At 44.0% G+C, this 15,654-nt stretch overlaps 1 protein-coding gene across 5 annotated transcripts in view; it reads left to right on the top strand.

The window, feature by feature from the left end:
• CSNK1G1 (casein kinase 1 gamma 1) overlaps positions 1-15,654 on the top strand; it is a 260,942-nt gene that overhangs the window by 175,649 nt on the left and 69,639 nt on the right. For all 5 annotated transcript variants that reach the window (XM_084640922.1, XM_084640920.1, XM_084640919.1 and 2 more), the window contains 2 exons: positions 9,416-9,650; positions 15,098-15,183. In XM_084640922.1, the coding sequence (XP_084497048.1) occupies positions 9,416-9,650; positions 15,098-15,183 (321 nt within the window). The remainder of the gene's footprint in view (positions 1-9,415; positions 9,651-15,097; positions 15,184-15,654) is intronic.

The following is a 15,654-nucleotide window of genomic DNA, read 5'->3' as shown; positions in this document are numbered from 1 at the left end:
TGGAGTGGTTGGTCCTGGTACCCACAAGGGGAGAGGCAATTCTTGATTTAGTCATAAGTGGAGCACAGGATCTGATCCAAGAGGTGAATATAGCTGAATCGCTCAGTAACAGTGACCATAACGTAATAAAATGTAACATCCTTTTGTGGGGGGAGATACCAAAGAAGCCCACCACAGTATATTTAACTATAGAAAGGGGAACTACACAAAAATGAGGAAGCTAGTTAAATGTAAATTAAAAGGTACAGTCACAAAAGTGGCATGCTTGGAAGCTGCATGGAAACTTTTTTAAAAACATCATAATAGAGACTCAAATCAAATGTATACCCCAAATTAAAAAACATAATAAGAGGAACAAAAAAGTGTCACAATGGCTAACCAACAAGGTAAAAGAAGCAGTTAGAGGCAAAAGGGTATTCTGTAAAAATTGGAAGTCAGATCCTACTGAGGAAAGTAGAAAGGAGCATAAACGCTGGCAAATCAAGTGTAAAACTATAATTCATCATCATCATGTTCCTATTATGCCTCTGGCATTTAGGGCTGTGATGAGGCTCCTCCCCTTCTGTCTGTTTCTGGCAAGTCTTTCAATGGTTCCCCAGCTGTGCCCCAGGTTTTTCAGGTCGGCTTCCACAGCTCTTCACCATGTTGGTTTTGGATGGCCTTGTTTTCGCTTGCCTTCCTGTGTTCTCTTATTGCTACTCTGGTGATGGAATCAGTTTCCATCTGAAGCACATGATCGATCCATCTCCAACGCCTCCTGGCAATGATGGTGCTCAGATCCTCTTGGCTGCAGTGTGTCAATAGATCTTGTTTGAGATTGTTCTGGGCCAAAAGATGTGGAGGATTTTTCTGAATCAGATTGTATGGAATGAAGACAGTTTGGTCATGTCCTACTTCCTCATTTCCCAGCATTCTGCACTTTAAAGTAGTGTTGAAAGTATGCAGCTCTGTGTTGAAAGTATGCAGCTCTGATAAATCATGAGTTTGGTTTGGGGTAGTATTTTGATGATTTCCAGACTGTATTTAAGCTCCTGAAGGTGTTCCTGGCTTTATTGATTTTGTTACGGATGTCCTGGCTTGTTCCACCATCCTGGCTGATGATGCTGCCCAAGTATGTGAATGTTTCTACATTGGTGAGAACATCCTCTCTCCGTACTGGTGATGGTGAGGCTATATTAAAGGTCATATCTGTCTTATTGCGGTTGATTTTCAGTCCAATTTGCTGGCTGAATGCTTTGAATCAAGTTGTTTTTTCTTGTATATGGTGTTGGGTTTGTGATAGAGAGACATCATCTGCGAAGTCTAGGTCTTCAAGGAATGAGAAGAGTATCCATTTAATGCCTCTTGGCATGTCTTCTGTTGTACGCTGCATTACCCAGTTGATGGCAATGTTGAAGAGGATTGCAGACATGACACACCCCTGACGTACATTGTTTTGACTTCAAAACTGAGCTCACTGTGATCAACACTGCATGTAAAGTTGAAATAGAAGCTTTTGATGACATTGATTATATGGAAAGGAATTCCATATGCCCGTAGAATGCACCATAGGCTGGTCCTGTGAATGCTATCAGTTAGGTAGGCCAAAAAAAAGAATTTGAAAAGTAACTAGCAAAAGACTCTCAAACTAACAGCAAAAATTTAAGTACATCAGAATCAGGAATTATAATTAAGTTTTTAAAAAAAAGTTATGTTTTTATGCAGGATAGGTCCATCAGTGACTGTTAGCCAACATGATCAGGGATGCAACTCCATACTTTGGGTGTTCCTAAGCCTCTGACTGCCAGATGCTGGGACTGGGGATGGATCAGTCGATAGTTGCCCTGTTCTGTTCATTCCCTCTGAAGCACCTGGCATTGGCTACTGTTGGAAGACAGGATACTGGGCTATGTGGACCATTGGTCTGATCCAGTATGGCGGTTCTTATGGTTTTATGTTCCTAAGTATTAATGACATTTTACAAGGCACTGGTAAGATCTCCTCTGGCATACTGTGTACAATTCTGGTCACCCATGTTAAAAAAAAGATGAATTTCAAGTGGAAGAGGTACAGAGAAGAGCTACTGGGATGATCAGGGGAATGGAGTGTCTAGGAGACTAAAAGAGCTTGACTTGTTTAGTCTAGCAAAACAAAGGCTGAGAGGATAAGGTTAATCTCTAAAAATATATTGGGGGTAAACACCAGGGAGGAAGTTCTTTACAACTGGCCATGAACAAATTTAGGCTGGAAATTACAATATTTTTAACCATCAGAGAAGAGAGGTTCTAGAAAAGCCTCCCAATAGGAGTTGTAGGGCAAACTATTAGATTTGAAAGAGTGCTGAGTGGGCTTGTATGACGTGGTTATCGTGATGGTGGGGAGCCCTTCTGGCTCATGTCTGATATTCCTAAAATCTCATCTCTCATCTTCAGCCAGTCACCTGCCAGAGGTCAGACAGGAATTTGTTTCTCCACATTGTATTCTGGGTGTGTCTCCAACCCCCACCCCTTCCTCTGAAGTATCAAAGATGGCCACAGCTGGAGATGGAACACTGGGCAGGGCGGGCCAGGGCTCTGAGGTGGCACCGAGCATTCTTTCTCTGAGGTTCTTGGTTGGCTGGTTTTTGCTCATATGTTTAAGGTCTAACTGCTTGCCATATGTGGGGTTGGGAAGGAATTTTTTCCCAGGTCAAATTGATAGTGACCTTAGGGGAAGTTGCCTTCCTCTGCAGCATGAGATGGAAGTCACTTGAGAGGATCATTTGGGTATATATCTCTTAATTCGCTGTTATTGCAGGGGCCTCAGACACTGTTGCACCTCAGTCCCTCCTGTTCTTTGCCTGTGGCATATAATAGTTTTTTAGGGCATGTCTACACTACAAAGTTAAGTCAACTTAATTTAAGATGACATCCAACTGCCGTGGTAATTAAGTTGGTCGGGCATGTCCAACCCACACACATTGTGTCAGTGGAGTGTGTCTTCACTAGCAGCACTTGCATTAATGCAGAGAGCAGTGCATTGTGGGTAGCTATCCCATAATGCAACTAGCCAAATGGGGTTTTATGTAGGGCTTGCAGTGCCTCATGGGACCAAAACATTGTTGCAGAGTGAAATGGGAACATGGCTTCGACCTCCCATGATGCCGTTTTCTCCCTCCTTCTCTCCCTCCCTACCCTGATATCAACGGAAAACAACCCAAACTTTTTTGTCCCTTTTTTTTTTCAAAAGCCTGGCTTAGCTGCGCATACTTCATAGCTCTAGAAGCATGGACCCCGTTCAGCTGTGCACTCTTGTGAGCATTACAAACACCTCGTGCCTTATCCTGCAGTATTTCCAGAGCCAAGACAGGACCCGCTGTGTGGAACATTGTGATGTCCTTCAAGCAGCCCTACTGCAAGCCATAGAACAAAACAATTCTCAGTTGCTGCTGGCAGTCACACAGCAACTGACCATGGTGAAGCGTTCTTTCTGGTCCCAGGAAACAAGCACTGACTTGTGGGATCGCATCATTATGTAGTTATGGAATGATGAGCAGTGGCTACAGACGAACTTTTGAATGCCGAAGGCCATTTTCCTGGAACTTTGTGCAGAGCTTTTCCCAGCCCTGAAGCACAGCAACACTAAAATGAGACCTGCTCTGACAGTGGAGAAATGAGTGGCGATAGCTCTGTAGAAGCTTGCAATGCCAGACTGCTACCGGTCAGTGGGGAATAAATTCGGAGTTGGTAAATCCACCGTAAGAGTTATGATCCACGTTTGCAGGGCCATTGCTCCACTTCTGCTAAGAAGGGTAGTGAAGCTTGGAAATGTGCAGGACGTAGCGGGTGGTTTTGCTGCAATGGTGTTCCCTAACTGTGGTGGGGCAATAGATGGTGCACATATTCCTATCTTGGCACCAGAGCACCTCGCCAAAAAGTATATAAACCGGAAGGGGTACTTCTCGATGGTATTGAAAGCACTGGTGGATCACAAGGGGCATTTCACCGGTATGAACATTGGATGATCAGGTAAGGGGCATGATGCACACATCTTTAGGAGCATAGGTCTGAAAGGTGCAATAAGGGACTTCCTTTCCCGTTTGCAAAATAACCTTTGATGATGTAGAAATGCCAATAGTGATCCTGGAGATCCAGTCTACCCCTTGCTCCCATGGATCATGAAGCTGTACACTGGCCACCTGGACACCAGTAAGGAACAGTTCAACAATAGGCTGAGCACGTGCAGAATGGTGGTGGAATGTGCCTTTGGATGTTTAAAGGGTTGCTGGTGCAATTTGATTACTAGGTTAGACATCAGTGAAGGCAATATCACCATTGTTACCACTGCCGGCTGTGTGCTCCATAGTATCTATTAGGCAAAGGGAGAGAAGTTTCTGCAAGGGTAGGGCGTGGAGGCGGATGGCCTGGCAACTAATTTTGATCAGCCAGATAACAGGGCATTAAGAAAAGCCCCGCGAGGAGCTCTAAATCTCCGGGAGGCTTTGAAAACTTATTCCAGTAATGAGCCACAGTAATGTGCGCCCCTTATCTGCATTGTGCCTTCCCATACTGTAACACTGCACCCCATGTTCTTCACAGTGATGACAATATGATAGGATTATGGCATAATTATGATGCATTTTGTACAAGATAAGTCATGTGAGGTGTCATTGAAAGAGTTATGATTTGCTGAATATGATTATTCTATTATGCAGGTATCATTTTTGTATTTGAACTTATAAATACTGACTATGTATCTGTACTTCAAATGTAGTTACACCTGGGTAATGCCCACTAGACAAGATGCTTTCAGTCTAGATAGCTGGTTGGCAAGGGCTTATTCAGGGCGATGACCCATTAGGGAAAACAATAAGCCTTACAAGAAGTTTATCTCCCACTTGGAGAACACTCCAGAAAGCCTGTAAGTAATGGCTGCTATGACTCTACAAGGATGTGTCCAGGACACATGATGCTGGACTCCATCTTGGGATGTCAGTATTTTCCACAAACCAGTCTGGGAACCAAGCTTTGAAACAAAGGGTTCCCGTCATATGCTAAAGTTGTATAAGGCAGGAAGTGACATCATCTGTGGTTCTTCACTCCCCACACAAGAAGACAACTTGAAACACCTGAGGAACAGACTGAACTGGGGGAAGTGCTGGATCCAGGCTAAAGGGATTTCTAGCCTGTGTATGAAAGATCTAGGGGTTCCAAGCTGTAAAGCAAATGCAGCTTGCCCCTTAAGAATCTGCAGCCTGCTTGTATCATCTCTCAGGGTGAGAATCTGCTAGTTCATACCCTATCTTTCTAGTATTTTATACTTGGTTTGTGTGTGGTTTATTTACTGGGTAATCTGTTTTGGTCTGTTTCTTATCACTTATAATCACTTAAAATCTACCTTTTTTGGTTAATAAACTTATTTTATGTTTTAATCCAAACCAGTGAGTTTTGACTGGAGTGCTTGAGGAAGAAATTCTGCTTGGTTACCACAAGTGTGCATTGTTCTCTTCACATTGAGGGAGAGGCGGACTGGATAGTAAACCCATATACTGGCCAGATTTGACCAGGGCAGGATCGTACTGCTCTGGGGCCCTAGGCTGGGAAGCTGGTGGTTAGAGAGCCTGTGTGTAACTGCAGCTGGGTGAGTCCCTACCTGTGTGAATGCTGGTAAATTGCAGGCTGGAGGGCTTTGCAGCTTGTCACAGCAGCACAGTGTGAGAGGGAGCCCAGGGTGGTAGGTCAGAAGGCTCAGTGGTACCCCAGGTCCAGGTGGCACACCGGGGGGAGCCCATCACACAAACTATCCCCACCATTGCTTCAGTTTCCCTATACCTCCCTTCTGCCTGCCTGCCTGCCCACCTCCCCCCCCCCCCCCCAACCTCCATGCTTGGAATAAATAAAGAGTGTTTAATTCTTGAAACATTGACTTTTATTGCACAAACAAACTGAAAGACCACGAAAATAATTTAACCTTGGGGAAACAGTGTGATAAAATTGAGAGAGGAGAAACCAAGTCAGCTTATCTGTAAGCACAGAAATCTTGCCCATCAAAGGTCTTTGAATGGCCACCTTTTGTTCTTAATATCCTCCCCCAATGTTGAGTGAAAGGGATACTGCACCTCCTCCCCCTGCCTCCTGGAACATTTAGGGGGGATGGGGGCGGGGATTGGGAACAGGGTGATGTTTGCAGGCTGTTCTGCAGGGGCTGCAGATGGAGTCTAGCCTCAAGCTGTTTTTCTTGAAACTGAACCAGATGTCTCAACATGTCTGATGGCTCTTTCATAATCCAGAGCATCTTATCCTGAACAGCATGCTCATACTCCTGGGATGCTCTCCTGCTTTCCATGTCCATTTTTTCAGACAATGAAATCCTCCAGGCTCTTAGCTCAGTGTCAGCTCTCCCAGAGGTATTATCAACTTGCTGAACATGTCATCATGCATTCTCTTTTTCTGTCTTCTAATCTGCTGTAGCTTCTCCACCGGTCTGGGGGCTGTGTTGCAGGCCAAGCTTTCCACTGTAAGGCATGCAAAGCACAAGCAACCATTGTCAGTGCATACCGGGGGTCTAGTACCAAGTTGCTCTTTAAAAATCACTCCCCTTATTACACTGACATGCAAGCCAGAACATAATCAGTATCCCTAGCTATTCAGTGACCTGGTTTGCTGTTCCGGCGATGGTGAGTATGACCTGGTGGCATGGGCAATGGACCTTGTGCTGCAACTTGTGGGCAACCCACATCAGGAGCACAGGTGGGCAATACCCTCTCCCCTTAGCAACATGGCCAGTGCATAGAGACTGGGGACCAGCGTAAAGCCTTCCAATGTGCAGTCTTCGTCCACAGCGGCTCCGGGATTTGGGCTGCGATGACAAGAGAACACAGGAAAAGCACACACACCCTTCATGCTGCTGGTAGCAGTCACCCTGGACTTGCAGATTCTGAGGTCAACACTGATCCCTGCCACCCAAACCAGCAGCATGTTAGGGGAAGCCATGGTTGAGAGACCCGGATATCACTATGGGTGGGGATCACATGCTCTATTGTTTGCGGTACGAGCACTTGTAATGAAAATTTCCGCTGTCTCCCCAAGGTGACCCTATGTGATATCAGTCTCATGAGGGTAACAGAGGTGGCAAGGGAACAGACACTGCAAGCGTCTGGGTACAGACCTGGTCCTCATGCTGCCATGCTGTGTACCGCAATGATGCCAGCAGAATTAATACTGGAGTGGCATAGGAAAGGTTTAGGGGTGATGGTTACAATCTAAGAACCTACACGGGGAACAAATACGTAATAATAGGTTCTTCAATCAAGCAGAGAAAGATATGGCTGAAAGTTGAAGCTAGACAAACTCAGAACAGAGATGGGGTGTAAATTTTTGACAGTAAGGGGAATTAACCGCTGGAAGAATTTACTGTGGGTCATAGTGGATTCTCCATCACTCTGCCTCAGTTTGTTGTGCTGCTCCCTTTTCTCGTACGAGTAAAACAATTAAAAGTTGATACCTGTGTCTTGTAAACTTGGGGATGGGATGGACGCCATCTTTACATTTAAACATTGTAAGGAAAAATGCATGCACACACTTTCCTGAGGTGTCTTCTCCTTTATTGGGCTTGCCATGCTCAGTGGGATTGGGTAGACTGTGGTGGAGTCTCAAACAGGTCCTGACTTGTGGCATGACTGGACACCTCTCCCAACCACATTTCCCCTTTCCACCCCCCGTCATCTTCCTCCTCCTCCTCACTGTTCACATCAGGGATCTCTTGTCTCAGGCTCCTCTGAGGTATCCATGGTGCCTTTCGGGATGCTGGTATGGTCTGTGCCAAGTATGGCATGTAGCTTGTCAAAGCAGCAGGTCTGCAGCTTGGCACGAGACAGGTTGTTGGCTTCCCTGGCCTTGTGATATGCCTGGTGCAGTTCCTTCGCTTTCATGCAGCAGCGTGGCTGATCCCTGGCCTACCCTTTTGCCTATATCCCCATGCAATCTGTTCATGGATGTCCATGTTTCTTCGGCTGGTCCATAGCTGTGCTTGCATAGCATCTTCTCCGCCCAGGCCCAGGAGATCCAATACCTCCTGTCTACACCAGGGAGTGTCTAGTGTGTGGAGCTGGCCTGGTGAGTTGTGGAGTTGCACATCACAAGGAAGAGCTGCTAGGTATGCTTGCCAAGCTGGGCAATCAGGAAAAGGCCTTTCAAAAATATTTTTAAAGGGCTTCAAAAGGTGGTGGCTCACACATCTACACTCACTGTGTTGACCTCAATAGACTGACCATGCCTCCACGTCATTCAGGGAGGTAGTTTTACTGCATTGCTCTATCAGGGGACTTACGTCAGCTGGAGACACATTTGAGTGGAGACATGCTGAAACGGGTCAACACAAGGCAACTTAAGTTGACCTATGTTTGTAGTATAGACTATGCTGAGAGCAGTTGCACTGCAAAACGCTCAGCTGCACATAGTGATTGGATTAGCTGCACAGAGTACCTGCATCCCCACTGCATCGCTAGCTGAAGCATCAGCAGCACTCAGGCTCAAACCCACACTCTTCTGATGGGCTAGCTCTCTTGAGTTTTAAACACCTTTACTCAAGCTTGTGAGTGGATAGGAGTCGGGTTGTAGGCAACATCAGAATTTTATGCCTCAAGCTAACTCTGCAGTGAAGACAAACCCTAAAGAAAAACAGCTGCTTACGGCAGCATTGGAAATCTTGGGCCATATATGGAATGTGGAAGTGTAAAGGATTTTAAGCCTTTTTCAGGAGTAGTGCCAGCATAAGAGTAGGATTGGGCAGTAATAACACTTTAATTCATTGATTGTCTGAAAGTTTCCTTGCTATTTCTAATTATTGACAGCCGACATGACTAAGTCATTATTATTCTTAGTGCTGTTACATAGGAGACTTTTTTTCCCCTTAAGAACTTGGCATGGTCTGAGGCAGCATATGGGATGAGGGAGGAGATTGGTGAGAGTAGGAGCAGTAAAGCGAGGCAAAAAGAGCGACAATTCTCAGTAATCTGGGTTTGGAAGTGTTTTTAAAAATCAATGCAAAAATGTCTGGCTATTTGTTTTAGTCCTCCATGGAATCATTCCAAGAGTTATGCTCTGTTGATTATGTGTATTTAAAAAAATCACCTCTGAATATTTTTACATATTTCATTCCTTCACATAAAATAGAGGGAGTATAATGTAGTGTTTAGAGCAGGGGTCTGGGAGTCAAGAATTCTGGGTACAGTTCTCTGCTCTGTATATGACTCTCTAACCTAGGGTAAGTCATGTAATCTCTGCCTCAGTTTCCCTATTTGTAAAATTCCATTCCTTATGTGTGTATTGTATTTGCAAAACACTTTGAGATCACTGGGTGTGAATGGCTGTGTTAATACAAAGTATTAATGGGCCATTAGCACCAAAGTGTGATTAGTGTACTGGATATGAATAACATTTGTCTCATACTTCTGCAGATATCTCGAATGGAATATGTGCATTCAAAGAACCTCATTTACCGAGATGTCAAGCCAGAGAATTTCCTTATTGGCCGGCAAGGCAATAAGAAAGAACACGTCATTCACATCATCGACTTTGGATTGGCCAAGGAGTACATTGATCCTGAAACCAAAAAACACATACCTTACAGGGAACACAAGAGCCTAACTGGAACAGCAAGATATATGTCCATCAATACACATCTTGGCAAAGGTTTGTTCGCTTTATGCTAACTTACTATGCTTTGTACTCTTTTTAATAAGAGCATTACATTCTCCTTTAGAGCTCCAACTATAGATTGGCCCATGGTGTTCCAGTACCAGTCAAGCCATCTCTAAACTATTAAATATTATATGCATTTATCATGATGGTCTCTTCTTTTAAAACTAGGCAAGGAATAATGCAGGAGAATATACAGAAGGGAACAGTTCTGCACTGGTGGAAGGGGAGGTTTGAGTAATTATTTTATATAAACATTTAAAGCAGCAGTTCTCTTCTGCTGCACAGTTCTGTGTATTTGTTCAGTTTTGCCCAGAGCCTTCCATTTTCAGTGGTTGCTGAATCAGTCCGTCACTTTGTGTACTGTTGGTAGAAGGGGATAACTGAATTTTCATAATTTTCCTAAATATTTTACATTTCCTTGACTTCATTTTACAGAATCTCATTCTCCTCGGCCCCTGCTTCAACCTTCCATGATAAGAGGGTTGTCCCTTCAGCCAGGGAAACAAGAATCTTGCTCTAAACACTTGCCGGTCTCAGAGAAAGTTGGAACAGCTGGCAGGCAGCATGTTGGGACTGTTAAATTATCTAGCCCATCACATGCCTCCTCCAAATAGCAGCTAAAGTAGGAGAACACCTTGCTCTGGTTTCCACTACATTTAACAAAGCATCACTTCGCTTTACCTGATTTTAATATCTTAGGAGAAAGAAACTTCTTTGCCCTAAGTGACTAAAATGTTGCTGTTCTAAACTTGAAAGCAATTGCTTTTGAAGTTCCAGATCAACTCCATTTTACTAAATATTTGTGTTCACTTAAACTTTTAGGTTAATGGAATATTTTGTGAGTGGCCTCTCTACGTTCCCATTTATGAGATCAAGGCAAATACACTCCTTTTGGAAGCTTCTGGAGAGTGGTGTCTGTTTGGGCCAATCCCTCCTCACTCTCCTATTTTATAGCCTCAAAAATGTTCACAAGGAGGTAGGCGGGACAGGGAGTGTGAATAGTCCCCATGGATGCTGCTCTTTAGAAGAGGTAGAAAGCTGATGGTACAGGAAGTTTTTGGAAAGCGTAGGGGACAATTTCCTGGCGCAAGTGCTAGAGGAGCCAACTAGGGGGGGCGCTTTTCTTGACCTGCTGCTCACAAACCAGGTAGAATTAGTGGGGGAAGCAAAAGTGGATGGGAATCTGGGAGGCAGTGACCATGAGTTGGTTGAGTTCAGGATCCTGACGCAGGGAAGAAAGGTAAGCAGCAGGATATGGACCCTGGACTTCAGGAAAGCAGACTTCGACTCCCTCAGGGAACGGATGGCCAGGATCCCCTGGGGGACTAACTTGAAGGGGAAAGGAGTCCAGGAGAGCTGGCTGTATTTCAAGGAATCCCTGTTGAGGTTACAGGGACAAACCATCCCGATGAGTCGAAAGAATAGTAAATATGGCAGGCGACCAGCTTGGCTTAATGGTGAAATCCTAGCGGATCTTAAACATAAAAAAGAAGCTTACAAGAAGTGGAAGGTTGGACATATGACCAGGGAAGAGTATAAAAATATTGCTCGGGCATGTAGGAATGTTATCAGGAGGGCCAAATCGCACCTGGAGCTGCAGCTAGCCAGAGATGTCAAGAGTAACAAGAAGGGTTTCTTCAGGTATGTTGGCAACAAGAAGAAAGCCAAGGAATGTGTGGGCCCCTTACTGAATGAGGGAGGCAACCTAGTGACAGAGGATGTGGAAAAAGCTAATGTACTCAATGCTTTTTTTGCCTCTGTTTTCACTAACAAGGTCAGCTCCCAGACTGCTGCGCTGGGCATCACAAAATGGGGAAGAGATGGCCAGCCCTCTGTGGAGATAGAGGCGGTTAGGGACTATTTAGAAAAGCTGGACGTGCACAAGTCCATGGGGCCGGACGAGTTGCATCCGAGAGTGCTGAAGGAATTGGCGGCTGTGATTGCAGAGCCATTGGCCATTATCTTTGAAAACTCGTGGCGAACGGGGGAAGTCCCGGATGACTGGAAAAAGGCTAATGTAGTGCCAATCTTTAAAAAAGGGAAGAAGGAGGATCCTGGGAACTACAGGCCAGTCAGCCTCACTTCAGTCCCTGGAAAAATCATGGGGCAGGTCCTCAAAGAATCAATCCTGAAGCACTTGCATGAGAGTACTGGTTCTGTGGATGAAGGGAAAGCAGTGGATGTATTGTTTCTTGACTTTAGCAAAGCTTTTGACATGGTCTCCCACAGTATTCTTGTCAGCAAGTTAAGGAAGTATGGGCTGGATGAATGCACTACAAGGTGGGTAGAAAGCTGGCTAGATTGTCGGGCTCAACGGGTAGTGATCAATGGCTCCATATCTAGTTGGCAGCCGGTATCAAGTGGAGTGCCCCAAGGGTCGGTCCTGGGGCCGGTTTTGTTCAATATCTTCATAAATGATCTGGAGGATGGTGTGGATTGCACTCTCAGCAAATTTGTGGATGATACTAAACTGGGAGGAGTGGTAGGTACGCTGGAGGGGAGGAATAGGATACAGAAAGACCTAGACAAATTGGAGGATTGGGCCAAAAGAAATCTGATGAGGTTCAATAAGGATAAGTGCAGGGTCCTGCACTTAGGACGGAAGAACCCAATGCACAGCTACAGACTAGGGACCGAATGGCTAGGTAGCAGTTCTGCGGAAAAGGACCTAGGGGTGACAGTGGACGAGAAGCTGGATATGAGTCAGCAGTGTGCCCTTGTTGCCAAGAAGGCCAATGGCATTTTGGGATGTATAAGTAGGGGCATAGCGAGCAGATCGAGGGACGTGATCGTCCCCCTCTATTCGACATTGGTGAGGCCTCATCTGGAGTACTGTGTCCAGTTTTGGGCCCCACACTTCAAGAAGGATGTGGATAAATTGGAGAGAGTCCAGCGAAGGGCAACAAAAATGATTAGGGGACTGGAACACATGAGTTATGAGGAGAGGCTGAGGGAGCTGGGATTGTTTAGCCTGCAGAAGAGAAGAATGAGGGGGGATTTGATAGCTGCTTTCAATTACCTGAAAGGGGGTTCCAGAGAGGATGGTTCTAGACTATTCTCATTGGTAGAAGAGGACAGGACAAGGAGTAATGGTCTCAAGTTGCAGTGGGAGAGGTTTAGATTGGATATTAGGAAAAACTTTCACTAAGAGGGTGGTGAAACACTGGAATGCGTTACCTAGGGAGGTGGTAGAATCTCGTTCCTTAGAGGTTTTTAAGGTCAGGCTTGACAAAGCCCTGGCTGGGATGATTTAACTGGGAATTGGTCCTGCTTTGAGCAGGGGGTTGGACTAGATGACCTTCTGGGGTCCCTTCCAACCCTGATATTCTATGATTCTATGATTCCTTGATCCTACAACTGGGAATGTGCAGAGGCTGTTCTCAAACTCCACTAACTGGTGAATAACCTTGATTTTTATTGTTGATAGGGTGACCAGATGTCCCGATTGTATAGGGACAGTCCCGATTTTGGGGTCTTTTTCTTATATAGGCTCTTATTACCTCCCACCCCCATCCCAATTTTTCACATTTGCTGTCTGGTCACCCTAATTGTTGATGAACACTGATTTGTAAGTATGCAGGATGTGAAAGGAAATGTTTTTAAAAGTTTGGGTGATTTAACTATTGTCTTCAAAACTATTTTTGCACCAAGTCACTCAAGTCCCAAAAGGAGAATAGTACTTGTTTTTATATTTTAAATTATTAATTATACCATGTACTTTCTGTATGCAATGGATTTATTTTCATTGCAGCTTTTCTAGCTTACTTTAAAGGCCTTGCTTTTGGAAAGTATAGTTATTTCTAAGATGTTTTTAATTTTGGGAAGGTGCTGTTGGGCCCTTATTGTCTTATGTGGATAGTTGTTCCACCTAGTTTAGACAACATGTTAAGACCTTGTGCAGTGCATCTATCATCCTAACTACTTAAGAGGGGCCTATTGTTACAGGAAGATGTAGCAATTGAGACTCTTGTAATAGGTTGGAGGCATTGCAGGAAGCCACAGTATGAGTGGTGTCTTGCTAGTGAATTTGGCCCAGATGAAGTTTCCTCCTGCATAAAGGTGGGGAGAGTGTATAATCAAAGTCCTCCCTAGATCATCATTGCCAATTTCTTGTTAATGATTTAATGCTGAGCATTATTACTCTAATCAAACTGACTATGGCATTTTACCAGTCCTTTTCCAAGGTCAAAGATCCTGACTCTCTTGCTGATAACTGTATCCATATTGTAATTATTTTCCCCATTGAATTAAGAGTTGTATCCTTCCTATTTACAGCTACATCAGTAATATGCAGTAGTTGCCTTTTTAGCCTCTCCTCTTCACATACTATTTTGAGAGCTACATTTGCTAGGTAGTTTCCAAGACACATCATGCTGTGCAAAGGACTGCTTGCTCCTCTTCATGCAAATTACACAGCACAGGGACAGCTCTTTAAGCATATTGTGTTTCTACATGTGGGTTGGATGACTGGATTTGCTCCACATGCCTGGCTCTGAATGTGTGAGCTGCCTGCAGATGGAAGTAATGGCAGACTAGTCTGTAACCTAGCTTAACTTCAGTTTTTTAATTCCTGGGGACAGCAGGTTGATCCATAAACTGCATCTTAAACAGAGTTCAGAACTTTTTCTAAAACATCATAAACTAGAAATCAAACATATTGAAGCTGGGGTCTCCTAGCTTTGAAAACTTGAAATCAAGCATTTTGGGTCATATTGAACGATACAAGGAAAAAGCTCCATTTGTATCTGAACTAATAAATGAAATACTTAGGATTGGTGTCCTCTATTGCATCGGTTCTTGAACTTTCATAATGTAGGCCCGCATCTTAATGGATTATCTTCTGGACACATCCCGTCTCACCTGTGATCATATGGACCACCTTCTCTCCCATTAACAATCATATAACATCTTTGTGGCAACTGCAGCAAACACTTGTAAGGAAAAGAAACGGGGAAGTATTTCTTTTTAATTGCTGTGATGTAATGAGCTATAAAAACAGTTGGAAAAGAGCCAGCAACATGTGACCTATCCAGTCTCTACAGGATGGTCATCAAATGCTTCAGACCACCATCACTCTTGAGATCACAGTTTAGGGACTGTTTTACTCTTGTACTATTGCTACTTTAATCCTCCATTTTGATCTGAGTAACATAAGAATTTAAACATTCTCTATTGTACAGCATGTCCAGCCTTTGCGTAGGCCAGTTACAGCTAGCTGATTTTTTTCTTTTTTTTTAATTTGGCATTTATTTGCTTTGGCCAGTTTTAGGTATTCTTATACAAGAGGATGATCTGAGCTATAATAACTTTTGTGCATATGGAAAGATAAGTAAATAGACTTTTCATGTAATAGATTTCAGAAATAAATCTGGTTGCTGAACCAGTTAGTTTTACTTCAGTAGCTGAAGCAATAACATGTAGTCTCTTGTGCCTTTCAGAGCAAAGTCGGCGAGATGACTTGGAAGCCCTTGGCCACATGTTCATGTATTTCCTTCGAGGCAGTCTGCCCTGGCAAGGGCTCAAGGTATATGTTAAAATGTATCACTTAGTGAATTTTAGACAGCAAAATCTACTTTCTTGGCCTCACATTTTTCATTCTTCTTCTCTGCTGGAATCTTTTTAGGAAAATTTGAACAAAATTTCCATTTTCTTTGAGATCCAGGAAGTGGGTGGGAAGACCCTTCCAGCTGTGTGTGCTTAAAATAAAAAAAACAAAACTAACCACACGTGGACATAGTAAAAATGACCAAAGATTGAAGCTTTGCAAAGATGTAATTATCTCATTATGAACTAGTGTCTGTGTGTGTAAAACCTTTGGGATATGATTTGACAGCTATGACTGTTTGAAAGCAGCACATGAAACATGGGCACTAAAAATTAAGGCTACAGTTACATGGTTAAGGGCCACATCCTACGCTACTTTCTCAGACAAACTCTTATTGACTTCAGTTGAAGTTCTTCCTCAGTGCAGAGTTTGATACTACATATGCAATAG

This window comes from Lepidochelys olivacea (assembly GCF_965140295.1).
Source record: "Lepidochelys olivacea isolate rLepOli2 genome assembly, chromosome: 10".
Taxonomy (NCBI): Eukaryota; Metazoa; Chordata; order Testudines; family Cheloniidae; genus Lepidochelys; species Lepidochelys olivacea.
The sequence above is the reverse complement of the archived record's forward strand: the minus strand, read 5'-3'. Positions and strand labels throughout refer to the sequence as shown.